Here is a 25,619-nt window from a genome sequence, read left to right as displayed (position 1 = left end):
TGGTTAGCAGTCTAGCCTGCAGAACTCTCTGCAGGAGGGATTTTCACCACACATTTAAGATGTACATGATTTCTTGCTTTGCACGTGCCCTCACACCTTCCAAGCAAACATCTTCTTTCCCCTGCCTTATTTTCCAGAATAATCCAGTTGTTTCAACTATTCTCCTCTATTATTGTAAACATCTTCCCAACTTATCACCCTGTCAGTGATAAAGCTGCTGGTGCCCAGTGGCCCACTACTGAACAGCCTGTCACATTGTCCCTTCACCGTCCCCTGGCACTGCTGACCATCAGCTCTTACCATGCAGTTGGACAATGCTCTGCATTTCAGCTAAAACAACTTCAGAGAGGTCCCAAACTGCAGTTCCTGCTAAGACAACACCTGGACTCCCCAAGCAACACAAGAAGCCATCCATGGCATCCCAGGACTTTAAGCTGTATTAGGCAAACATTTGGAGCAGTAGAGCACAGAACCTGTAAGCTGTGAATTCTCTACAGTGTATTAAGAGCAGGGAGTCTCCTCCCACCACAAAGAAAGTTTGCTGCTTTCTTGTTCTTACTTCTGGCACTTAACTGCTCATGTGTTTTTACTGAAGACACTCATATGGAAACACTTTCACAACCATTTATTTTGGCCAAAGTTGAAAAGTGTATTGTATCTTAGTAAGACACAGGAAACAGAATTCCAAGGACTCTGAAGAAACATTTAGCCAAGCTAGTCCATTTATTGAGCCTCTATCAACTAGGTTTTGATTAACAAGGGAAAAGAAGAAAACACTGAGCAACATACAAAATAAATATTGAAAACAAGTTCCCTTCACGTGGATAAAGTTCTCTGGGGACAAACATTAGAAGAGATAAAATGCATTCTAGTTGGAAGAACGTGCTCCAGGTATATTAGAAAAAAATTTCTTAGAGAAGCAAATTCTTTTAAAAGAAACTATTATCATACAGCACTACATTTAGAAACTGAACCATATGCTGAAGGAAAAAGCCATCAGGGAGAAAAGGTTCATATTTACATACAGGATGAACGGTACAAAGCATTAGCTGGACTTATACTTTACATTTAGAGTTCATACCACTAGTGTGGGTGAGCTACGGACAAGAGCTCTGAGTTTGTCACAAGGTCACACTACTGCAGGCTCTAGGTGGACACCACTGCAGACACCTTATTCTATCAATCAGGATGGGAGCTGTCTGACAGCACTGGCTCGGACAGAAACCATCTTAATAGTGCCCATCTCCTCCAAGGCAAATATTTATACACATGGAGACAGCTTTGCTCTTAGCCTCTCCATGCTTGCTGGAAGCAGAGTCACCATCTCCTTACTGAGTTCTAGTTCAGTTTCAACGGCAGGGACAGCATCAGGGTACTTCTCACAATAGTCTACCAGAAATGTGTAATATTCCAATGATGTCTGCATATTTTCCAGTTGCTTTTTGCTATCTGAAGTAATAAGCTTACCATACAGTCGTGCAATATGAAATTTAGCCACCATTGCAGGGCGAAGAACATCTTCCTCGAGCTTTTCAGGAAACACCTTATCAGGGTTCCTCAAAGAATCCAAGAAGAGTTCATAATATTTGATTGCGAACTGAGCCAGAGAATTGATCTTTTTAACTGTGTGGGAGTCTAGTTTCTCTAACCTGTTGCCAATAGCTACCTTTAAATCCATCATCTCATAGTAGGTGTCAGCCAGCTCACACTGGAGCTGCCTGCAGATGAGCAGGTAGTACTGGGGGTTCAGGTCTGCATAGATGGGCTCCAGCATGTCTATCCTACGCTTGTGCATCTTGCAGCGCCTCTCATAGTCTTCTTCAAAGAAAGCAAGGACCTTAAACAAAGCACTGTGATCCTGAACAATTTCAATATGGTCAGTAACATAACCATCCACCTGAAAGAACTCTTTTGCTTCCTGAACATAGTTCTGACCAACTAGGAAGATTTCCCTGGCTTCCTGAAAATCTAAAGGATATACACTGCTCACTTTCTCTTCCATGGCTAAGACAGAGTCACATATATCACTCGTCCCAAAGAGGACAGCTTTTTTCCTGCCCTTCTCTTTTTCATCCTCTTCTTTTTTCCTTTGGGCTTTGAGTTCCAACTGCCTGTCTGGATCCAGCTCTCCTATGTTATCCTGAAATGAGAAAGCATACTAATTAAAAATGCATGTGGCTCACAAAGAGAGACTGACACTGAATCATTTTATTTATGTGTTACCTTTGAAATATAATCTAGTGAGCAACAAGACAGAAGAGAAATTATTACTGGCATATTAGACCTTATAGTCACCAAAATAATCAATTACAGTATAGATTCTATAAAAACATAAAGCTAATATGATTCAGTCTCCCTACCCTGTGTGACAAAATAGCCAAAGGAACAAACATTAAGCCCAAAGGCTCTGTTTCTGCAAAGCATTTCAGCAAACGCTGTTTTAAACATCTGAAGGAATGCCTGAATGAATGAAACGAACACCTGAGCGAATGAAATGCTTGAATGAATAAGAACACCAGCACACAAAACTGGTGCACATTGAGGTGATGTTCTCACTAGCAGTTAGTGAGAAGCAGTCTGTCAAATCAAGCTGCAAGGAAGTGCAGCAGAGACAAGGGAAATTTGTGAGGCCACTGTACAAGCACTGCACTGGCTGATCTATCCATGCTCATCCCTGAGTGCTGCACTATGGAACACCTGATACACTGCAAGCACCTGTTGTGTCATTCACTGGGCAACTGATTATTGCTTGTTACCCACTGAGAATTGACTCCTGCTGCAAACACCAAAGCAGGCTCAGTTTGCTGTTAGACAGTGACAGCCACAGAACAGGAAATTACCTCGAGTAATTTCCGCGCGCTTTGCAGGAGATTCAGGCAATACTTAATCCAGCATCTTGCAATTTCAGCTTTCCTCTCTGGCAGGTCGTGTTGGTCCTGCTCCGTTTCGTCTACTGAATGGACATAAACACACAAAAACTTTTAGAGAACTCCCTCAGATGTTTCAAGTAAAGAATATGATACTTGTATTTAATTAATTTTTCCTCGCGGTTAGACAGAAACCTGTTGTCCATGTTGGTTTAGATAATAATTCTGTGAACTGTCATTTCTGGTAGAAACCCCTATAGATTAACATGGATTCATCATGCAAGAATTCTTAAATAAATCATAATGCATGTTCAGAAAGATCTTTCATCTGGAAGGTGTTACACTGAAAAAGATTTCATGTCTCTTTGTAATAAGAGAAAGAAATCAGGATAATTCATTTTCTGAGATTCAGCTGCCTGCCCAGTAACTGAGGAGGATAAGGGCATTTGTATTGCAATGGGCCCTAGACTTGATATCAAAAAAGGGAACAAAGTAGGGGAAACTGCCTTTGGTTAATCCACCTGGTACAAACATGAGATTTATTAGCTCCACAGCTTCTGTATTTTTCTCCCCACAGTCTCCCCACTATCATAAGTAGCAGCACTTCTGATGTCTCAAGATAACATTTTCAAAAACCAAATGGATTTCAAAGAAAGCTTATTTCCCAGTCAGAAGGCAGTGAGTTAGTTGAACAATGAGGGGACATTACTACAGGACAGCAGCATTCCTGTTCACCAAAAAAAAGCCAGTTCAGACTCAGATCCATCACGTTCATATCTTTCATCAGAGCCAATCACTCTGTTCCTAAGGAATTAAGAATTGTTGCTAATGTAGAAAAGGCACATTTACTAAATATCTCTGTGTTATTTTATATTCCAATTAACGTCATAAAATGAATGTGCTTGAGAGTGGCCAATGCTGACTGTGCATTGATCTTTCTAATTAGAACTTCCTGCAAGTCCACAGCCCAGCTCTCTGTACCACAAAAAGGAAGGGGAGGTAGGATAAACATTTACTCCACCACAACAAATGGGAAAATCACTATTCCTATTTGGTGCAGGAGGAAGGCAAGATAAAACTTAGTTGATTTGTACTTGCTCACTCTCCACAAGTTAAAGCTCTGTGGACTGGAAGCTTCCAGTTGCCTGAGACACAGACACAAAAGGGTGTGCTGTAGATAAGCAAAGACTAAGCCTAAAACAGAGCACTGACACTATCATGTAACCACAAGTCCTTAAAACTGGGGTCAGTTCTCTAAAAGTTTCTTTTACTGATCTTCACACTGAACTGCCAAGTTGTTCCTTTGCATCAATGCCCAAACAAGGAGGGGAGCTACAACTCCAAAAAGAGCTATTAATGAGGCTGCAGCATCCAGCAACAAAAGGCAATTCAAGTGCCTTCTGGATTTGGGGTTTTAAGAGCTGCAGTTTTCCTCTCTATTTTAAAACTATTCCCAGGAAGCATCTGGTTTGGCTCATTGAATCTCTGCCCTCTGATCACTGAGTTAAACTGCATTTTCAGCACATGTACAAGGCCAAATGAACAAACAGAGCCACTGCCACTGTTGAAGTGGGTATTGGTTTAAATTTCACATTTATTCTGGTACTTTCTGAAACACCAGCAACAAGCACTTGAGGTTTTCTCACCGGGCCTACTCATAGCCAATCTTGAGCCGTAGGACCAGCAGCTTTTCAGCAGCATTCTACTTTATTGTTAATTAAAAAGATTTTAGAAAATTAACATCCGGATAAGTTTTATGCATGTTGCTAAATTTCAGTTTTACCATTATGTCTCAATGATGCTCAATTCACAACAATTTTATTCAAGACTTCTACATCAACTCACCGTCCTCGGCAGACGGCCCCTGTCCCGCTTGGCTGAAGATGACACTGGCTGCTGCCAGGCAGTGCCGGGCCTCCATAAAGCATTCCTGGGGAAACAGAACCAGCAGCACTGAGCAGCCCCAGCACTGCTCTCAGCCTGGTCAACCCCCTCAGAGTGAACACACACGAAATGACAGAACTGAGAGGCTCTGGAGCACATTCCCCTGGGCACTGGAAGAAGACACACAGTTCCTCCCCAGCTATTACTGAATGCAGTATTTTCTAACCAGCTGTTCTCTCTGCCCCACAGCCACAGCAAGCCTGGCTGTTAGCACTAGCTGTGTACACTGTGAGCATTCTCTCTGCTCTGATCTCCCCACCATCACTTCCCTGCAGTGAAGGAAGTGATGCCTTGTGGCAAAGACCATCACGGGGTGTTAGTGGGAACAGCCGGATACACAAGTCAACACCCTGAGTCAGATCTGGGTTCCTTTACCCATATTTGACAGTGCACTGATTAATGATTAGTGCTATCAGTGCATCAAAACCACATGGAAATTACTAGTTACTATTGAAATTAACATTAACTGGTTTAGGTATGGCAGAAAACTTTGTAAGAATCAGAAAAGAGCATCTGAATAGCCCTGAATATAGAAATTGCTAAACAAACCTGAAGCATTTCCTAACAGTAGATCATTTAGAGTCAAGACGTGTGTGAAGGCAAATAGTTGCCAACTTACATATTCCTTTAATGTTCACACAGGCTCAGACAATTCTAAAGTACGTGTTAAGGTACAATGGACACTAACTCAGAGAAAACATACAGTGTGCCATACCTTGGCCCTCAGATGGTTTTGTTTTTAAACTTTATTGTAAGAGAACAATGTAAGAAAGAGTTTTAAATTAAATTATTAAAACCTTCAAGTTTTACTTACGAACATCACATCACTGCTAACACTTCATTAACTACAGAGCTTCTCTCATGTCTACACCCCTGCTCATTTTCCCCTTTGCTGTCACACCACAGGAAAGCCACTACGTCCTCCTCAAAAAAACTGAGAGATGCTTCATGTCAGAAGGCAACTTGTGGTTTTATAGGTGTACATTTTAAATTCAGCATGGAGCCCTGTCTCAAACAGCTGTTTAAAACAATTGTCTTACTTGACAGTTACATTGGTGATACAATTACAGCCAATAAACACTGGATGCCTGACCTTGGAGAGATAGTACTGTGACAAAGTAGCAGCATTGCGAGCCCATTCCACTGGGTAGTAGCCACAGTACTCCAGCTGGCGTTTCAGAGTGGTGTGGCAGTACTGAGCAGCCTTCTCAATCATGTCCAGGTGCTGGTAGACTTGTGCCAGGTAATACAGAGTATGTGTGTAGGCTTTTTCAAATCTGGAAAAAACAACAGTCTCTTTAGACTGCTTTTTTCCCCCCCTCCCTAAATACACCCTTATAATTTAAAAAAAAAAAAAAAAGTAATAATAACTTAGGTATGCTGCTCCACACCCACCTTTTGGATCTTTCTTGGTCGGTAAGTTTTTCTTCTTCTGCCATGAAATGCTCACTGGGATCCAGGGGAGGATTTCCATCCTGCAAGGGTACATGCCACATTCAGCAAACTACATTTCTTTCCCTGCAGCACAGTGCTCCCTCTCCTGGCTGCACATCATTTACCATTTTGCAATCCCAAATTCCAATCCCAGCTTCATTTAATGCACTTACACCTCAGTGCCACGTCTGCAGAGCAATTCTACAAAGCTCAGGAGATTCAGAGCACAAAGGCCAGAGTTCCACATGGAATGATAAAGTTTTCAGCTTGTAAAAGACTTCTGCTTACATCCTTGAACACTTGAACACAGTGCTTGCTGCCTGCACCCGAAATACTCTGCCTGGGTTCCACGGGACTGTAACTGGGCATCTTTATTTTGTACAATAACAGAACGGGCACCAATTTGACACCAGGCATGTCTTCAAGTGTGAAATATTCGTTTGCACAGCTGCACTAATCAGCAGCAAGAAAACATCCTGCAGGAAGTACTGCAGAGAACACGCTGTGCAGGGTGCTCAGCAGAGCTGCTGGAAACACCAGCTGCTCTGAAGGGACTCCAAACACACACATGCTGGTGATTTACTCACATACACCAGTGAGACAACAGGCAATGTCTCAGTATGCAGCTTGTCCAGCCCTTTCCTGACCTCATCTATTTCTTAGCCCAAGAGAAAGTAAGGCAACAAATAAAAAGCAGCTGAGATAAATACTTTTCATAAGATAATACAGACTTGGGCAGAAACAGGAGCAAGGGCAGAGAATGCACTCCACAGGGAAGAAAAGATATTCTTATGTTTGAGCTGCTTCTCATCAAAAATCCCTGAATGGATCTGCTTGTTTGCTTTTAATAGAAGTGGTCTATTCATCTTAAAAAATGAAAAAATGCGTCTGAAACAGACAGTGACAAATTAAAGTGTGTTTAACCTACACGAGGTGTGCAGATTTTTGCACACGATCTTTTAATCTTTAGGTTTTTCTGTTTATACCTCGTTAGCTTTTAAGATGTGAGTTTATAACCCCTCCATCTCGTTTTCCTTAGATACAAAGGCTCCCAAACCTTCTAACATGATTTGGAGCATATTCTGGCAAGACTAGAGCTATTCCTGCCAATAAAGCAACTGAAATGACATGGTAAGTAACACCCTTGCCTCCTTCCTGCATCTACAGATTTATCCTCTGGTGTCAAGCCTTATGCCTTTACTTATCCTCAGGAAGAGCTCTGCAATTCTCCCTTCTAGGTGGACTTCATTAGCCCAAGCTCCTTGCCTTGGTTTTGCTTCAGTGGGGGGAAACCACCCTACCCAATTTGTAAGCTCAGGAAAACGTCTCAGCCATCAACAGTTTACCAAAGGCTCCCTGACAGGAAGGATTCCTGACAGCCTAAAAATGGGGACTGTTAAGAAAAGTATATTCACATTTTTATAATTTGTGAAAGACAAATGTTGACATGGCTGTATAAATCCTAAGGATCAAACACCACTGCAAGGAACTCAAGTCCTCTTTATCAACCATAAAGCAGTTAGACAAGCTCCCCCATGCCCTGTGGTTTGGGTTTGTTGTGAGAGTTATTAATTCTTTGCAGATTATCTCAGGTACAGTCAGTATTTTCAGAGAAACATGACACAAGTCCGATAAAGTCACCACAGAAACATTATTTTGCTGTAGTTTCTTTTAAAAGAAAGTCTTTTGATATAGCTACACAATGCCTTGAACTGTAAGTGGCAAGTAAAAAAATGCTGGGGAAAAACTGTGGAAGTGATCTGGCATGGGCTTATTAGCAGTCAGGTATGTATGGCAGCAAAGCCCCAGAAGGAATATTCAAGTAGCTAATACTAACAAAAATTAACAGTTTCAGAAAAGTCCACAGTGAAAATGTGAAGTGTTTGGCAGCACTGTTTAACCCACTACATGGCAGTACCAGTCCAATTTCATAATCACTGGAACAAGTGCCAGAAACTTTTAGAGGCGACATGAAAGCAGATGATATTTACACCCAGGGCTGGGTATAAATACCAAAGTTGATCATCAGGAACTAATTAGAGAGAGGGTCTGCAGAGAGATGTAGTGTCTCTACTGAACCAGAGGGCAGAAAATAAACCGAGAAGCTTTTCAGTGGGTTTTTTTTCTGGATCCATTTCCTATCAGTGTAGGCCAGCACAGCTGCACAGGTGGAAACAGAGCAGTAACCAACCAATAAAGACTAACCCATTCTAAAGATCTCCAGGGGAATCATCTGTGCTATGAACCAACTTCATATAAAACCTGGACTGCAATTTCATGAAACTAAGGTCTGTCCAACCTGTACAGCTGTCCTGAGACACAGCTACTGCTCCTTGAAGGCAACAAATGTTTTTACCTCACTCAAGAACTGTTCTTGAGGCAAGTCAGTGTAGAAACAGCTTTGCAAAGAGCTTAAAAATAGCACAAGGGAGTCTTTGTCAGATACACAGCGGAATCCACAGCTCAAAAGGTTGTTTAATATGCATGAGAGGGTTAGCTGTTTGTAAGATTGTCCTCTTGGATATGGAACTAAACTACTTGTCTCTACAAAACACTGCACAGTCAGAGCAAACCATCCAAATATTACAGTTTTGCTTCCTCTTCCCACTGAAAGTAATGGATTGACACTGTACATCACTTCCAAGATAAGATTTAATAATAGTCCTCTTTAAAATCCAGATTCTACCTGGCTTCAACTTTGGATTACTAAAGGGCTTTCAAAAGGGACCATTATTTTTGAGCAAACTTATTTTCCACTTTGAAATCAGCAAGCAATGCCCTGATTTGCCTTGTCCTATACAGCAGGACAACTCCTGTCACTTGCCAAAGGTACCACAGCAGCCAGGATAAAGGGCAGAAACTCAATTTCCATTATATGGTTATTTCAAAGATTACTTAAACTGCAAGTGGCAGTTTCAGTGAAAGTAAGACCTGCCACAGTGCTAACACAGTACCTCTTTCATGTACTGGTTATACAAGGCTTCTGCAGATTCCAAGTAAGTTTGTGCAGTTTCAATTTCATCCCTTCGAGACCAGAGGATACCCAGGTTGTTCTAAAGGTAAAAGGAAAAAAAAAACAAACCAGTTATTTTCCCATTGTGTTCCATTTACACTACACAGTTTCTCCAAACAATTCAGTCTTCATCATATATTTGTCTTCCAATACAATGAATTTCAAAAAGCAAAAATGGTGCCCATCCACTTGACTGTGAATTGCTAAAAAAAGAAGGGGTTCTCACACAGCAAACTTCACACACAAAATTCACCTCTCTGACTGCAACTTTCTGTGTTTATTCTGCCAGGTAAGGATTGGTGTGTCCAAATAATGACCTTTTTCCAAGCACATTCCCCATCCAATTCACGCAGCTTTTACATTACATGCATGTGTCAGAAAAAGAGACAAGACATTAGAAATTTTTACCATGACTCCATTGAAAGAGTTAACAGGAAAAAGACATGCTGGGAATGAATGCTTGGAAATTTTCAACAACAGAAAGAGATGAAAAGTGCCTTTAAGATGCAAAAGCTATTGACTACTGCCTTCAAATTTAAGTTAAAGCAACGTACATAGCAAGTTACTGCATCTATGAATCCACCTTTTACAAAAACTACCTCTAATTTTATTAATAAGATGAAGGTGTTAATAACAATCTATATCTGATGTGCTAATTTAAGTCCTAGGCAGTGCTGTTACAAAATCCAAGAGGGCTAAAAAAAACCCCAAACCTTCAAAATAGTTAGAATGTGTAGTTGTATGCCTGCCTAGTACCCTTTTTAGTTCCATTCATTTTGTTATTTTTATAAGAAAGCACATCACATGTTGTTTATGAACTGAAATACTTTGCCTTAGGCCAAGCAGTGGAACAGACCAAATTCCATTAGACAGAAAGTGTGATACACAGTCTTAAAAAGCAGCTCAGAAAATCAGAAGCAGGAAACAGGAATGCTCCTTCTTTCAAAATAGCAGTCAGTGCTGTGGCAGCAGGATCTGGAGAAGTATGACCACTGATGGCAATTTTGCACAACAAACTTCATCCAGCTGTTCCCTAAAGGCCCCAAAACAGTCATGTCCATGCGAACTTTTGCCTAACAGAGACAAGAGCTGCTTTCCAACACACCATTCAGAAGCACGGTGGAATCCCTGGCCCTCAGCCACGACAGCCACCAGGAACATGTGGGAAGATATTATCTGGTTTGGGCTCCAGCAACCTCTACCTTACAATGAGTAACAGATTCACAGCGGTGCACTGAAGGACGAGCAGATGTAACCTCACAATTCCAGACAACTCCGCTCATTTAGCCAGCATAAGACAAGTCACTGTTTAACTGGCACCTTTTCCACATCAGCACACAATTCCTTGACAGTATTGCAATGTTTGATAAGGGAGCACTACTGAACCTTTTCTAACTGGAGCAACCATTTTTGACAGAGACATCTAAATAACTGCTCCATTTAATTTACAGTCTAGAGACAGATACCTGACTATACACCAGCTGCCATGGCAGAGTGGGTCCACAAAGGCCCTTTTGTGAATCTTCGTGTGGCAAGAATTAATTTTGATAAGAGTGTTATTTTATTCAGAATAAAGACACGAATATTATTACTTCGAGCCCGAACAAAACTGTATTTACTCATCCGGGACAAAATTTAATAGCTTAAAAGAGAACAGACGAGGCTGAAAAGCAAACAATTTACCATTTACACATCAATAAAAGCATCTCCCAACTTCACTTTGACGGCAAACGAGGAATTGTGATTAAGGAATCACAAATTCTGGATATACTGAGGTCTTCTACTAATTTATTCCTGCCCAGCTCTTACCATTTCTGTCTCAGTCTGTCCCGAGGAACACGCTGCTTTGTCAACACACAGTTTCCAGTGCGAGAACACGCTTTAGATGCCCTGCACGCCCAGAGGCATCAGCAGAAGGCTTAAACCAGAACCCCCCTCCAGATCCAGCCCCCGGGAGTGATTTCTTCCGGCAGGAACTGACGGCCGGGGCCGTGTTTGTGATGGTTACCCAGGCAGTGCCTGTCAGACACGGGGGTGCCTCCCCCTCCCCGCGGCCTCCCCCGCGCACCTGGGCCTGGATGTAGAGGGACACGCAGTCCGGGGACAGGCGGTGCGGCTCCAGGAGCTGCGTGCAGCGCTGCAGGTGCTCCTCGCCGGCCGACAGCTCCTCGGTGTCGGTGTGGTTGACGCCCAGCTCGTACTCCAGCACGGCCCGCCGCACGGCCAGCACCCGCGCCTCGCCGCCCTCCTCGGCGGCGCTCAGCAGCTGCTTCACCTCCTGCAGCAGCGCCCGGGCGCTGTACTTGGAGCGGTACGGCTCCGTCTCGGGGTCCTTCAGCGACTCCACGGCCGAGAGCGTGCGGGCGGCGCGGAACTTCTCGCACACCGCGGGCCACCCGCCGCCCGCCGCCATCTTCCCGCGCCGCCGCCCCGCCCCGCGCGGCCTTCCCGAGCCCGCCCCGAGCCCGATCCCGATCCCGCCCCGCCGTCAGCCAACGCCCCCTCATAGGGGTCATCCCGAGCCCGATCCCGCCCCGCCGTCAGCCAACGCCCCCTCAGCGGGGCCGTCCCGATCCCGACCCCGCCCCGCCGCCCCGCAGCGCCCCCTCATAAGGGCCATCCCGATCCCGCCCCGCCGTCATCCAGCACTCAGTCAGCGGGGCCATCCCGATCCTGATCCTGCCCCGCCTCCATCCAACGCCCTCTCAGCGGGGCCATCCCGACCCAGCCACCACCCAGCGCCCCCTCAGCGGGGCCATCCCAATCCCGATCCTGCCCCACCGCCATCCAGCGCCCCCTCAGCGGGCCCCCATCTTTCCAACCCTTCGGGGTTCCCCCCCCCGCAGTCTGTGACAGGCTGGAAGACCGTGAAGGAGCTGGAGAACAGAAGCACCCTAAAGGAAACTGGAGCCCCAACATCCATGGGCTGCTCTGGAGGAAGGGTGCTGAGAGGTTGATGTCAGATTTTTCTGAAAAAAATTTTAGAACCAGATTTCTTAATGCAAGGGCTGCTGAACGGGTGAGGTTTGGTGGCCGTCCGTGTTTGGATGAGTGCTGCTCCCCACAGTGCCAAGTTTCCAGGCACACTCACCACCCCAGGACAGGGATGCCCTTACAGACAGAAGCTGCTTTGCTGGGCAGGAAGAAAAATCTCCCAAAACACCCAGTTATCTCAGCAAACATGGTTTTCAGTTATCCTCAAAGACAGGCTGCTTTATCAAGGAATAAAGACAAAGAGGAGTGTCTAACAGGCTTTTACTGTTCGATAAAATTCAGCTCAGTCCCAAGTCTGTACTGGAGGTTAATCGAGTGTTCTATTAAAGTCCCCGGTTCCCACTCTTGAACCAGCTGTTCCTCTTGAAGTTGCCTTGCCTTCCATTTCCAAACTTTGAGAACCCTCGTCCCGCCTCCTGGGGATACTCTTCCAGTTCAGGCAACTCCTTTGCCACCGACAGCTGCCAGCGCCTGGTGTCCTTCCACTGTTCCTGAAACAAGACCAATGGAACAAGATTTATGTGCCTGCAGGAGTGTCCAATGTACCTGTATCATTAAAAACAACACTGAATGCACAAGCATTTCCAGACAAATCCCACTGAATACACAGGCATTGCCACACAAATCCCACCCCTGCCAAAATAGGTCATCAGATTCCCCCTGGCAAACACCCACACTCCTGTGACAAAGGATAAACCCTCACCAGGGACAAGACAGAGTGAAGTCAACAGAAAACTGGTGAACTCTCAAATTCATTGGATAGGTCAAAACCCAGAGTAGACAAGGAGCACAGGATTTAGTAAAATCAGGTAATATGAAAACACAAATGAGAAAGAGCCACGACAGAGTATTTTCTAATGATTGTGCTGTGCTCTTTCTAATCACCCTGTTGTCTATGCAACGTCCTTATTAAAACACAAACCTTAACCTCCCAAACCACCCTATATTCAACTCTATATATGGCAGTTGACAAATTTCAAATTATCAACTTTTAAAGCCAACTCTGGCTACACAAACATACCTGTATGTTACTCAGTTCATCAACAGGGATATCAAAGCAGACCCCCTATAAGAGTAAAAAAAAAAAAAAAGAGGCATGTGCTTTCCAAAGATACATTCAAGGACAGAGACACACAGCTCCAGAAAGGCAGCACCTGCAACCACTCATACATGTAGAAACCAGGGGTGGCAGAAAGCATGGTCTTTTGGGGGAAGCTTTTTATAAACTGAAGAAAAAGAGAATTAAAACAGGAAAGCTCAAAACAAAATGCAGATTCAAACGCTCTGTGCTGACAGCAGCATTGCCTGCCATCAGCCTGTCTGTTTAAAAGTAAGACAGGCCCTCACATGGCACCACGAGGTACCAAATTTTTATACCAGTATTTTGGAACTCCTGCCTCCATCACTGCACCAACTGGCCATATGTGTACACACACCCACACACCCACCCACAGACACACCCACCCACAGACACACCCACCCACAGACACACCCACCCACAGACACACCCACCCACAGACACACCCACCCACAGACACACCCACCCACAGACACACCCACCCACAGACACACCCACCCACAGACACACCCACCCACAGACACACCCACCCACACACACCCACCCACAAACACACCCACCCACAAACACACCCACCCACAAACACACCCACCCCCACACAAACACACACACCCCCACACAAACACACACACCCCCACACAAACACACACACCCCCACACAAACACACACACCCCCACACAAACACACACCCCCACACAAACACACACACCCCCACACAAACACACACACACCCCACTCCACACCCCTACTTCCCAAGGCTGGGCCATCTCACCATCTTCCCCTTGAGGAAACGCATTGCAGACACTTTGTCATCCACTTCCTCCCCAAGCTGTTCTTTGAGCCCCCGCCAGGCATAGCCCATGCTGTGCATCTCTATGGAACACTTCAACACCATGGTCACAAAGCCCTGCAGGAGACACAGAGAAACGTTTCACAAGATTAAACACGGTCAAATAGCCTGTAAATCACTAACAAACTACATAATAACATGTTATGCAGTATTTTATCCTAAGCAATCAGCTCCCCAAAAGTGAAGCAACCAAAAGCCTCCTAAGAAGCTGAAGGCATCAATCTAACCTAGGATTGCCCATTGATATGAAGGCTAATAGCATTTCTGCATTTTAGTCAGAAGAAGAGATACATTTATTCAATACATAAACTTACTGCTAGAAAACAAGTAAAAAACCCCCAAACTGATATGAGAACCACATTATGTCCAGAACTGTGCTACCACACAACGAAGTGGGCAACGTTCTCCCTAAATGCATTAGAAAAAGGAAGGGCTGTACTTTCCTTCGGTTAAAGATGTCTTTGAGACCAGGTAATCACATGCTACACTTGAAATACTACGAAAATGTAAAAAGATTCCTGATAAGGGAAAACTACAACAGCACAAACCAATTTGTTTGCTTGTAAAATGCCATTAGTTAAACTCTCTTAGAGCATCAGTCTTCTGCCACGTCAGCCTCTGGAGAAATTCTTTTAACTCTCATCACAAGGAAATTTACAGATTACAAGTTTCTCCCAGTAAGAGCTGATTTCAGTTAAATAACAAGCAAAAAAAATCAGGAGCTTGGGGGTGCCAGCTCTTCAGAAACCCTACTGAAAACGCCTGGGAAGAAGGTGCCACACATGGACTGGACACAAGCAGTTCACACATCCACTCCCGTTAACCGCGGGGCACCGTCACTCACGGCCGTGGAGTTGAGCAGGGAGCGCTGCTGGATGTAAGCTGCCCCTGAAATGTGGGCCAGGGCTGCAGCCAGGGCAGCCACTGCCCCCTTCTCCTCTATGAGCTCTTCAGCAGATTTTCTGAAGTAGTCGACTGCAGAAGCAGGAATGCCCTCCAGCAACCTACATGGCGACAACAAAAGTTGAAGAGATCAGAAAAGGCCGGTGTGAAGTGCAGTCGTGTTTAAGGCATTGCCTAAATTGGTTATTTCTGGGAAAGGTAAGCAGAAAAAAAATGGGAACTAAGAACAGCTACTTCTGTAACACTCCTTTGGGTACCCTGGCACCTCCCACCCTTTCTCAGTACAGTGCACCCAACACCATGCCCATCATCCACTTTGCACTGGTCAAATCCTCACTAATTATTTTAATCTGCTTCAATGTAATTTTGACCAATGGGCTAGCAAATATAAACAGAAATGCATGGAATATAAAAAACACAACGCCTGGGAATAAAACAACACAAATAAAACAACAGGACAGGGCTAAAACACCCCCACTACTGCAGAGTAACTCCTCATCATACCAGGTATTGCTCTTAACACACTGCTACTGTATCATCTGAGCAGACAAATTAGTTTCCCCTCATGACAGTAAATCCCTGATCTATTACTGGTTTCTGATGATACAAACAAAGGTTAATTTTTGCAAGAACTTAGAGAACATTATGTTCTATGAAGAGGTCTATGTTCAGCACAGAGAGGTTTGCTGAGACCATCTTAGGATGTCTACTCACAAAGCAGTTGACTTCAACAACACAGGTGAAGCCTGTATGTGTATGCCCACATACAGCTCTGATCCCTTAAGGCTTTGCATTAACAGTATCTAGAGGAACATCTTTAGACCTTTTCTAAGAACAGGCAAATAAACTTACTTTTTGGCATCATTACTTGAAGCTTTAATTACATCTGTAGCAGAGGGAACGCCCACACGCTTAAATGTAATCCCCTGAAATCAAGAAAACAAATTAGTTAAAGGTATTTTCAGCACTCTACAATTCAATCCTACCTAAGTCACATTACTGAGACCTCTACTTACTGTCTAGGAGATCAATATACTCTCTATTTAAGTTATTTCCAAAGCTAAAATAAAGCTTTTAAGTTCCTGGCTTTGTTTATCTGGAGCTACTTTACTCCAGTGTACATGCAAACTGTAATGCAAGGCATGGTCTCCTCCCTCATGCATTCCCAGCCTGCCTGCTGACATCCACAGAGGACTGCCAACATGTGAAAACTCCTGAGACACAAGAACAGGTTGATACAAAAGCATTTACAAACACCAAACAGCAACATTTGAGGCCTACCAGCCCATGGGACATGAGTGCCATACTGGACTCACAAGCAGCCCATGGCTACAGAGTCTGAGAGTGGCAGGGTCCTTGTAGGAGCTGAAGAATTTCATTAAGCAGAGGTTTGAGGCAGAACTCACCGCTTTGTGCTCGACTTGTTTCAGAAGATCTTCTTCTCTTCTCTGAAACAAACAAATGCAGATGCCGGTCCGGCCAGCGCGGCCCGTCCGCCCGGAGCGGTGGATGTAGGAATCAACATCCTTCAGAAATTCAGATCAACAGGAGAAAACCTAATGTCATTCAACTGTCCACATTTCAGATCAAATGCAAGCTAAATTCTAATTCAGAAGCCTAAGGAGTGATACATTGTGTTTATACCCCAACTTGTAACTACACATAAACCAACTAGGTTTGGGTACAATGCCCCACCCAAGTACGCTGCTCAGCTTTAACAAACACTAGCTCATGAAACATTATATTTGATTTAAATAAAAAGCTCCATTGGAGTTTCAGAAGAAGAAAAAGACAGCAGGAGTATTTTATAATTGTAATGAAACTACGCCACACTCAGAAGGCATTCAGAAAAGCTGAAACAATGTCAAAACCTATCTTACAGTTTTCCAGAGTAAACAAAACCCAACACTTTTACTTTAATCAAAGCTCAAAATGCCAAAGTTTAACTAGAAAATTTTAGGCCTGGCATTTACAGAAAAACCCACTTCATTTGTGAACTGGAACATACTTCTGGTGAAACAGAAAAATAACCCACCACTCTGGCACCACAAAAAAACCCCAACAATTTTAATTTCCCCTAATGACTTACTTTTGGTGGTGAGCACTGTATGACAAGGTCAACCTCAGGAATATCCAAACCACGGGCAGCTACGTTTGTTGCAATCAGAACTTCAAACACACCAGTTCTGAAGCCTTTTAATGTAACTTCTCTCTGTTGCTGTGGAATGTCTCCATGCAAGGACTGGGCATCCTGTCAGTGTAACAAACCATTCACAAAGCATTTAGAGGGGGAGTCTAGGCCATATTATCTACACACATTTAATTACAAACCCCAAAACACTGTGTAGAGCAACAGAACATAATTACAGAGCTGATACCAAAAGAATATAAAGTATCTTACTTTGTGGCTTGATCTTTCTCTGGAACAATAACACTCCTAATTTTTCACTATGACGTGCCAAGGGGGCCAACCTCAGCTTCTACTTCCACGGGAACAATTGGAAGCAATGTTACTAAAGCAATGCTTGGCAAGAGGTGGCAAGAGACTTCTCTCTCTTGTGGTGGTGCTCCCTCCTCAGGCAGCACTGTGACCGCAGAGATGCTAATTAGGCCTCAGCCTTGAGGAACAGCACCTGGGCTGAGCTCCTCCAGAGCTCATCAGACACACTGTCTCAGCTCCCAGGAACTTGTACTGCCTAATGAGCTCCTGCTTTGTAATGAACAGCCTTGGAAACTTTATTTTTCTTGCCTGCAACACAACTCAAGTGGAATGACATTTTCATTATTACTGACCTGAACTGCAGCCAGGATGGAAAAGAACTATGACTAAACCCAGCTCTCTTGTGACCCCCAAGTTTGCTATTCTTGGAGGAGCAGCACCAAATGCTGGATCCTGTGCTGATGCCCTCGAGGCCCAGCCCTTCACATGCTGAGAAGATGCAAAGGCATTGGACCTGCTCCACTGAATTTCGGGGGAACTCCTTAAGCACGTTCAATTCATAAGCAAGTTAAGCCTATGAGTGAGTTACTGTTGGGCTGTAATAAACTCTGTGTGAATCTTTTGTTAAACTGTTTAAATTAAGCTATTGTTTAAGTGCTGTTAAAACCTTTAGGCCTAAACCACTGGTCACCTCCGGGGCTGTTTGGCAAAGGGGTCCACTCTGAACCTTGTGACTCAAGGGGAGTGTCTCCCTTAATCCTTTTTATCCTTACCCTTTTTTTCACCCCCAACGTCCACACAGATCATTTTTAGTTTCTCTTCATTTCAGATTGATTGATTTTAGTCCTATTTTTCTCTGTGTGCTTTAACCATCCACTAGGTTGTAGAGTGAACCCTATCAAGCCAATGGACTTTGTCACACTTTCACATCAAACCTGCTTTTGCAAGTGATGCTTCAAGCCACCTAAAACACACATTCATGACATCCCCTCTCTGGGAAGCCATCTCAAAAACCCACAGAAGCTTAAGTGAACTTTTCAGGGCATTCCCAAACTCTACAGGTGATCTGAACAGCCTCCACTTTTAATGGCAGAGGAAACAGACTGAAGTTTGACAAGGAGAAAGGGGAAAGCAACAAGCTCAGAATTCAAATGAGTTGCACGATAAAGCAAAACTCACCAGTGTAAGAAAAAACATGTCACACATTGACCCAAGAACAAAGTGATTGGATTTACTGTGAAAGCAGCAGGGCCAACAGGCAAAAATTGTTCCTGCAAGTTTTTAATGTGGATGGTATGTGACATTTATCTAATACTGGGTAAACCATGTATTCCCACCACTGCTCTTTCTCCATAAATCAGTATTTAGTATCTAATGGGATTTTCTCTGAAAAATATGCAGCACTTTTCCCCACACTTAAAAAAAGCAAGGATAGAAGACCTGCTCAAAACACCTGGGTTCTGAACAAACTATTGATGGACCTTCCAAGGCCATTCTACCATTTTAGCTGGATTTTCCTAATGACTGTTCAAAGAATAAATGCCATTAAGATATGGGAATCCAGAAAGCACACTAACGTAGGATGGGATCTGTGCACTACACTACCTTCTGTTTACTACAACTGTCTCCAGCTTATTCAGCATAAACTGCACATTTCCTATTGATTGTGTCCTGCATGATTTTAAAGCCAAAGGAATAATTTCATAATCACAGCCAAGAGAATATTTTAACTGCAAAGCTTTACCTTCAGAAACAGCTTTATAAGTCTTAAAACCACCACCCACGGAAACAAGTCATCCACACAGTTCAACCTCCTATTTACTTCAGGGCATCCGACCCTTGAACACCCGACCCCTGCTCCCCGCTCAGTACCTGTTTGAGCGAGGCATTCATGGCCAGCTCATTTGCCTCCTTCTTGGTCTCACAGAAGACAATGGTCCGCCCACGGCTGCCACTGTAGACCTGGATGATGTCCCCAAGGACTCCTGCTCTCTGAGAGGACCGACACTGGATTGCCAAGTGCTGTTTGGGAAGGAAACGTGACCACCACCTGTGTTAAATCTCAGTCAGGCACAGGAACCAAGAAAAAATTTTTTTAAGCTTGCAAACACTACTACCCCCACGTGAAAGCTTTGCTTACAAAATCTGTACGTCAATCATGTGAAAAGTCATTCCACACCCGCATTTGTAAAGTCAACGCACAACCCATTTCATTGAGGCCACTCGCTCTCAGGACCTGCACTGCTCTGCAGCACAATCACCCACCTCCACAGTTGTGGCTGTCCTTTGGGTCTTCTTTCCAATCAGGTCAATCTGTTCATACTCATCTTTCATGTACTTTTTTGCTACATCATAAACCCACCGCGGACAAGTCGCAGAGAACAGCAGTGTCTGAGGGTTGTTCTCAGAGCCTGGAAGGAAAGGCCATTGATTTCAGACACAGATGCTGACACTTGAGAACTGACAGAAAAGCAAGAGTTGCTCTCAAATGGACAGGTTTCAATGTGCACTAAGTCAGCAACAAGAAAACTTAAAAGCAAGGAAATTATTTTAAGTATCCTTTAGACAGTAAAGGCAAAGACTCATCCATCTGTCACCTTGCTTTGAACCTTTTCCAATTCTACCTTGCCCTTTTCTGAGGATTGATACTAGCATCACACAAAGAATTCAAGTTGGGGGTGCAACAGCAGTTTTTTAAAGTAGCATAACTGTGTTTTCTACATTGTCCCCTCTCCTGATCTCAGAATTTACCTTTTTTATAAGCAAATCCTAAGATTTCTTCCACTTGTTCAGCAAAGCCCATGTCTAACATGTGATCTACTTCATCCAAAACAACATGCTTCACGCTGGAAAGTTCCAGCTTGCTATTCTGGACGTGGTCCTTGATCCGCCCAGGAGTTCCCACTAGAATATCAATGCCACTTCTGAGGAGATCAACTGGAAGACAGGAAAACAAGGACAGTGTCAGACTGCTAAAAGACAACATGGTAAAAAGTCAGCAGTACACAGTAACCCTTGTGCTTCCTTTGAAAGCAATGCCACCTGAGTTCCCAACTGAGGTGAAAGTCTAAGGGGGGGGAATGTAGAGTTTTATTCATGGAATGCATTTGGAGAAAGTCGACTCCAATCCAGCAGTAATTCCACAGAGGTTACTCACGCTGTTCTTTATATGGAGTTCCTCCATAAAAACAAGCAACTGACAGTTTCCTTGTGAGATTCTTGAAGTCTCTGGCTACCTGAGTAGCCAGTTCCCTGGTTGGAACAAGAACCAGCACCTGCAGGGAGTGAAAAAGAGACAAAAATGCAGCTGTACTTGGGAGAGGGTGTAGGATGAAAAAAGGGTTTACTTCGTGTCAAACAGCTTGTACTACCACTTTTATTCTACACTTGTTGCAGAGGTGCCCACAGCTTCCCACCATCCCAGCAATATTCCCTGCCTCCTGGAGCCTGCCAAGACAGCCTCAGAGGCAATAAGAGGAAACGAGGCAAAGCATTGCAAGATAACTGAGATGTAGAACAGCAATACTTTTTTTTCTTAAGTTAGAGCCAGATAAGACACTTCAGTAACATTACCAAGGGCAATGAAGGTGCAGCTCAGCATTAAGGGGTAAGAGCAGTTACTAAACCTGGACTAGTAAGATTTCAACAGACACACAGCATGATGCACTCTAGCCATATATCTGTCCTCCCCACCTGCCTGCCTTCCTCAGGTATCTACCCTTCCCCCAGCATTTTAAGAATGAACTGATAAAGTGCTGATTTTATCTCTTTAAATCCTTCAGAAAATAGGAATTTAAAATTTACACTGCCTTTGAAGTTAATAAAACAGAAGGATGAAAGAGGTGACAAGTCTGCACACTATTACCATTTCTGCAGTCTAATGACACACTGCATTTGCATGGGAATAGGACATCTGATCACTGGCACCTGGTTACCAATTCCATCTCTGGAACTGCATCTGTTGAGCCTCCACACATGGAGGGAAGGGAGGAAGAAACCCCAAAAGCCTTCCATTATCACCATGGAATTTACAGTGAGAAACAACCTCAGTGAACTGAGGCAGAAATCCCCAAAGCAATAGTAAAACTGCTTTCAAAACCTGCCATGCTCTCAGGTTTTGGTGTTAACCCTTAGGTGGTAAGTTACTTTGGGTGCACGGCCTCTTCTCCCATCCTGTGAGACACTCTGGAGTTTTTCAATCAGTGGAAGAGCAAAGGAAAGGGTTTTCCCAGTCCCCGTTCGAGCTTGAGCAATGACGTCCTTGCCATCATATATGGGCTGGAAAGTCTTCGCTTGCACAGGGAACAGGTATTTGACACCTCGAGCTGCAAGATAATTGAAAGAGGCTTCACTAAAAGCTGAACAAACAATTAGAAGCCCTCATAAACAGCCCAAATATACCGGGCACATCATGTCAAATCCTGTACACAACAGGAGATGTGACTTAGAAAAAAAACACTATCTTTATATTTTATTCCTGCTCTAGATCAAAAGGTATCCCACTCCCAAACACAGAGCTGAGTATCCACAATGAAATACAGCCTTCTTTGGGATATGTGGTGTAAGACCACAGGAGAGAAAGGAAAATAAACCCAACATGTTTTGTCTGATACAGTCCAAGATTTTGTGGTAGCTCGGTTTTGAAGGTGGGGAGTAGGTGAGGGTGTTCGTTCCAAAACATTCCAAAACTTCAGAGAGATTTTGCACAGTGGAAATGAAACAATACATCCAGGAGAAACTTTTGAGCAAGGAAAACGTAAAGGAACACAGAGAATTTTTGTCTGAAGAACAAGAATTGCACAGCTTCCCAACACAGAGGACAAGAACCCTACAGCAATTACAAAACTAATTGAGAAGAGATGTGAAAACGCCCAAAAATATGAGAATAATCACAGACAACCCATTCACAAGAGGCAAACAGTCTTCGCACACAAAACTCCATTAAGTTTATTTAAGAAGCAATGTTTTAGAGAGCAGACAGAGGAAGAGAAGTAAAGATACACAGTAAGTGGAATGATGCTGACAAGAAAAGAAACCCTGTCTCTGAAATGTAGATCAAGGAATAATCACTGCATAGAATAAGAAATTCACCTTAGGGCACTTCAAAATGAACAAAACAGAAACTTTTTGCCTACTAAAAGCAGTAAATTTTTTCAGTCTACAGTGACTGCTCATACGCATATTCTTACCACATAATAAATTTAAGATGATTTAGAACAATCTACCCTTGGGCTTCTACTTATGCAGGTAACAGAGTGCAATTCTGAGCAAACATTCACAGAAACATCTTTTACCCCGTTAACTAACCTGTGAGAAGGTTGATAGTGTTTTGGGAAAGAGGGAAATTAGAGAAGGCGCCTTCCTTTGCTTCTTCTGTCAGCTCCTAACAGGATTAAAAAAAAAAAAAAGATCTATTAGCCCTCAGAGATAAGCACATAACATTCCCTACATAGGCACTCAAGAAAAGTGGTACATTGCTTTTACCACCACAATTTCACCATCTACCTCCTTCCTGTTTAAAGAAAAAGAAAACCCTTTTGACACAGGTACCTGTGCATATATGCACAGCAAATCAGGAAAGGCAAACTATTTGTTAGAAGTCTTAACTTAGGGTCCACTGAAACCATTAGAAAACTGTTTTCCACAACAAAACATACTTGGTGTCACAATTCAGTGTGCAAAGCAGGAACTTCCTTTTCAAAGACACCTAGTCAGTATAACATGCAAAGAGCTTTGAACTTTAAACACCAACTAAATACTTAAAGCTCACAATTTAGCTTTTACTTCAAAGATCCATTGTTACAACCAATGTACAAAAAGCACAAAATCTCTTGATTCACGTTCCCACCTGAAATACAAAACTACCCACAGAAGGCCCTACACAGGGCAAGGCAACCTGCAGGGCCCCCTTGCACGTATCTGCGAGGCCACAGATGAAACGGGAATTATAACTGCGCCTTCCCCTACAGGACACCTCTTCAGACGTCCTGCCAGCAGAGAAAGTGCCATCACAGCACAAATCACGCTTCTGGGATGGTGACTGCCCGTGCTGCAGGGAGAAACTTTTATGCTGCGAGACACAGAACAAGCTGCGACACGAAGAAGAGGAACACATGGAAACTGCTCGCTGCTATCCAGCCTCCTGCACTGCAGGACACGCTGCTCCAAAGGCTCGGCATCCACCGCGAGGGGGGAAAGCACGTGGAGAGCCAGTTCCCACTGTAGGTGCATGTGCTGCCGCGCCTCACTCAGCCCCGCAGGAACAGGCGGGAACGGGCAGGATGCTGGGCAGGATGCTGGGCAGGATGCTGGGCAGGATGCTGGGCAGGATGCTGGGCAGGATGCTGGGCACTCCCGATGCGTGGAACAGCGGAATAAGCTGCCTAGGACAGCTGCCTCGCGCTCCCACAGCCCTCGCACCTCAAGTCTCCACACAGCGACCAGTACATGCTATTAAGCCCACTAACTACCAGCAGGACGCTAATTAATAAAGACCAGGGCTCTGCTGCCAGAGCATCCCTACCTCGGCGTCGCTGTCCTGCTCTGCGCCGGCCCCGCCCTGGGCAGCCGGGGCTGTCCCGCTGTCGCTCGCAGAGGGGGAAGATTCCAGGGCGTGCTGTGCGACGTCGCTCTCTCCCACCGAACCGCTGCTGTTCTCCTTGATTTTCTTCGTCTTCTTGGGCAGGGGCGGCTCGAGGTCGCCATTCCCCAGCTCGCTCTCCTCGGGCTGCGCCTGCTCGCCCTCGGCCTTACCGCGCCGCCTCACCTTCCTCTCCGCGGCCTCGTCCTGCCGCGGGAAAGCCGCCGTTACCCGGAGGAACCCGCTCCCCGGTCCCGCCCGCCCCGAGTTGACCCCAGGCCCCCTCGAAGCCCGCACAAAATGGCCGCCCCCGCGGCCGCACGTGGTGCTCCCACCTTGGCCTTCCTGCGGCGGCCGCGGGGCAGCGGCTCGGCGGCAGCAGGCGCCTGCGGCTCGGCAGGGCTGTGCTCGGGCTCGGCGGCGGGCATGGCTGGCGGCTGCTCCCCGGGCAGGTGCGCGGCGGCCGCGCCGCTCCCGCTGCCGCTCTCGGCTCGGCGGCCCCAGGACGCGCGCCCCGCCCCGGCGCGCAGGAAGTGAGGAGGGCGGGCCGGGCCGCGGGGCAGCGCGGCCGCCAGAAGCACCAGCGGGGCCGACCCGGCTCCGCACAGCCAGCGGAGCCGCCCAGCGCCGCTGCCCGCCGGGGCCGCCGCCGCCCGCGCCGCCGGGAGCCTGAGCCGCGCCGCCCGGCCCCACACGGCCCCCATGCAGCCGCCGCACCGCCCCGGACCGCCCCTTCCGCCGCGCCGGCCCCTTCCGCCCGTTCCCGCGCCACCGCGGTGCCCGCACGGGGCTCTTTAGAGATCTCCCCCTCACAGCACACCCTCATGGGATCTCCCTCACGGATCTCCCCTCACAGTACACCCTCATGGGACCTCCCTCACGGATCTCCCCTCACAGTACACCCTCATGGGATCTCCCTCACGGATGTCCCCTCACAGTACACCCTCATGGGAGCTCCTTCACGGATCTCCCCTCACGGTACGCCTTCATGGGACCTCCCTCACGGATGTCCCCTCACGGTACCCGCCCATGGAGTTCCCCTCACGGATCTCCTTTGTCGCCCACAAAACCGCGTTCTTTCCCCGGTGTGCAGCAAGCCGATATGGACACACACTGATTCTCTGTTTCGGAGCTGCCCAAGCCCGGGTGCTCCGTGGGATCCCACAAGTCGAGAACAACTACTGGGCTTTCCACGCCATTATTAACACACAGAAATTCAGCCAGTAACTTTCCAAGCACAGCCCGTCTATTAGAAATGGTTAGTAATTTCCGCACCAGTAACGTAATCCCAGCCAACTTCTCGACATGCTCAGGGGAAGGGTCTGCAACTGCGTAGGGTCTTTTTGACTTGTGGGCATGAATTTTAGTATTATAATGAACATAATTCAGCTATAGGGTACATGGACCTTGAGTATTTTGCCAAGTTAGCAATGTAGACATAGACATACACGAACATCTTCATTTACATCATCCCTAAAGCTTGTCAGTTCCAGGATGACCTTGAATAAGGGATGC

The 25,619-nt window shown here is 45.3% G+C and overlaps 2 protein-coding genes and 1 long non-coding RNA gene across 4 annotated transcripts; 1 reads left to right on the top strand and 2 right to left on the bottom strand.

Moving 5' to 3' along the window:
• Positions 1 to 682: 682 nt before the first annotated feature.
• KIFBP (kinesin family binding protein) lies at positions 683 to 11,698 on the bottom strand. 2 transcript variants are annotated; one of them, XM_051800313.1, is made up of 7 exons: positions 11,327 to 11,698; positions 9,200 to 9,298; positions 6,207 to 6,286; positions 5,905 to 6,088; positions 4,713 to 4,797; positions 2,841 to 2,953; positions 683 to 2,140 (listed from the first exon to the last, which is right to left on the bottom strand). In XM_051800313.1, exons 1-7 carry the CDS (start codon positions 11,669 to 11,671, stop codon positions 1,262 to 1,264), a joined length of 1,785 nt encoding a protein of 594 aa, XP_051656273.1. In that variant the 5' UTR covers positions 11,672 to 11,698; the 3' UTR covers positions 683 to 1,261. The 2 variants fall into 2 exon arrangements, with proteins under 2 accessions (XP_051656273.1, XP_051656274.1); XM_051800314.1 differs by having other exon boundaries at positions 2,841 to 2,950.
• LOC127476889 (uncharacterized) lies at positions 5,945 to 11,298 on the top strand. The gene is made up of 3 exons (XR_007906763.1): positions 5,945 to 6,054; positions 7,285 to 7,376; positions 10,710 to 11,298. It is a non-coding gene; the product is annotated as an uncharacterized LOC127476889 (long non-coding RNA).
• Positions 11,699 to 12,496: 798 nt separating the features above from the next.
• On the bottom strand, positions 12,497 to 24,808 carry LOC127476859 (nucleolar RNA helicase 2-like). Its single transcript, XM_051800303.1, has 15 exons — positions 24,440 to 24,808; positions 24,048 to 24,311; positions 22,832 to 22,907; positions 21,671 to 21,849; positions 20,682 to 20,799; positions 20,276 to 20,461; positions 19,790 to 19,935; positions 19,397 to 19,546; positions 17,174 to 17,335; positions 16,491 to 16,610; positions 15,937 to 16,010; positions 15,026 to 15,185; positions 14,104 to 14,238; positions 13,274 to 13,318; positions 12,497 to 12,743 (listed from the first exon to the last, which is right to left on the bottom strand). Exons 1-15 carry the CDS (start codon positions 24,806 to 24,808, stop codon positions 12,576 to 12,578), a joined length of 2,352 nt encoding a protein of 783 aa, XP_051656263.1. The 3' UTR covers positions 12,497 to 12,575.
• Positions 24,809 to 25,619: the final 811 nt, after the last annotated feature.

This window comes from Manacus candei, unplaced genomic scaffold, assembly GCF_025592945.1.
Source record: "Manacus candei isolate 608988 ecotype Guabito, Panama unplaced genomic scaffold, ASM2559294v1 h1tg000050l, whole genome shotgun sequence".
NCBI classification, from domain to species: Eukaryota; Metazoa; Chordata; class Aves; order Passeriformes; family Pipridae; genus Manacus; species Manacus candei.
The sequence above is the reverse complement of the archived record's forward strand: the minus strand, read 5'-3'. Positions and strand labels throughout refer to the sequence as shown.

What these genes read in the sequence shown, in the direction of transcription:
- KIFBP (XM_051800313.1), bottom strand. Translation starts at nt 11,671, where the DNA reads ATGGCGGCGGGCGGCGGGTGGCCCGCGGTGTGCGAGAAGTTCCGCGCC. An exon ending in GGGGCCGTCTGCCGAGGACG is followed by an intron (nt 2,954 to 4,712) that starts GTGAGTTGATGT and finishes ATGTCCATTCAG; the next exon opens with TAGACGAAACGGAGCAGGAC. An exon ending in GCGCGCGGAAATTACTCGAG is followed by an intron (nt 2,141 to 2,840) that starts GTAATTTCCTGT and finishes TTCTCATTTCAG; the next exon opens with GATAACATAGGAGAGCTGGA.
- LOC127476859 (XM_051800303.1), bottom strand. Translation starts at nt 24,808, where the DNA reads ATGGGGGCCGTGTGGGGCCGGGCGGCGCGGCTCAGGCTCCCGGCGGCG. An exon ending in CACTATCAACCTTCTCACAG is followed by an intron (nt 21,850 to 22,831) that starts GTTAGTTAACGG and finishes ATTATCTTGCAG; the next exon opens with CTCGAGGTGTCAAATACCTG. An exon ending in TCAAGTAATGATGCCAAAAA is followed by an intron (nt 15,186 to 15,936) that starts GTAAGTTTATTT and finishes GTCGCCATGTAG; the next exon opens with GTTGCTGGAGGGCATTCCTG.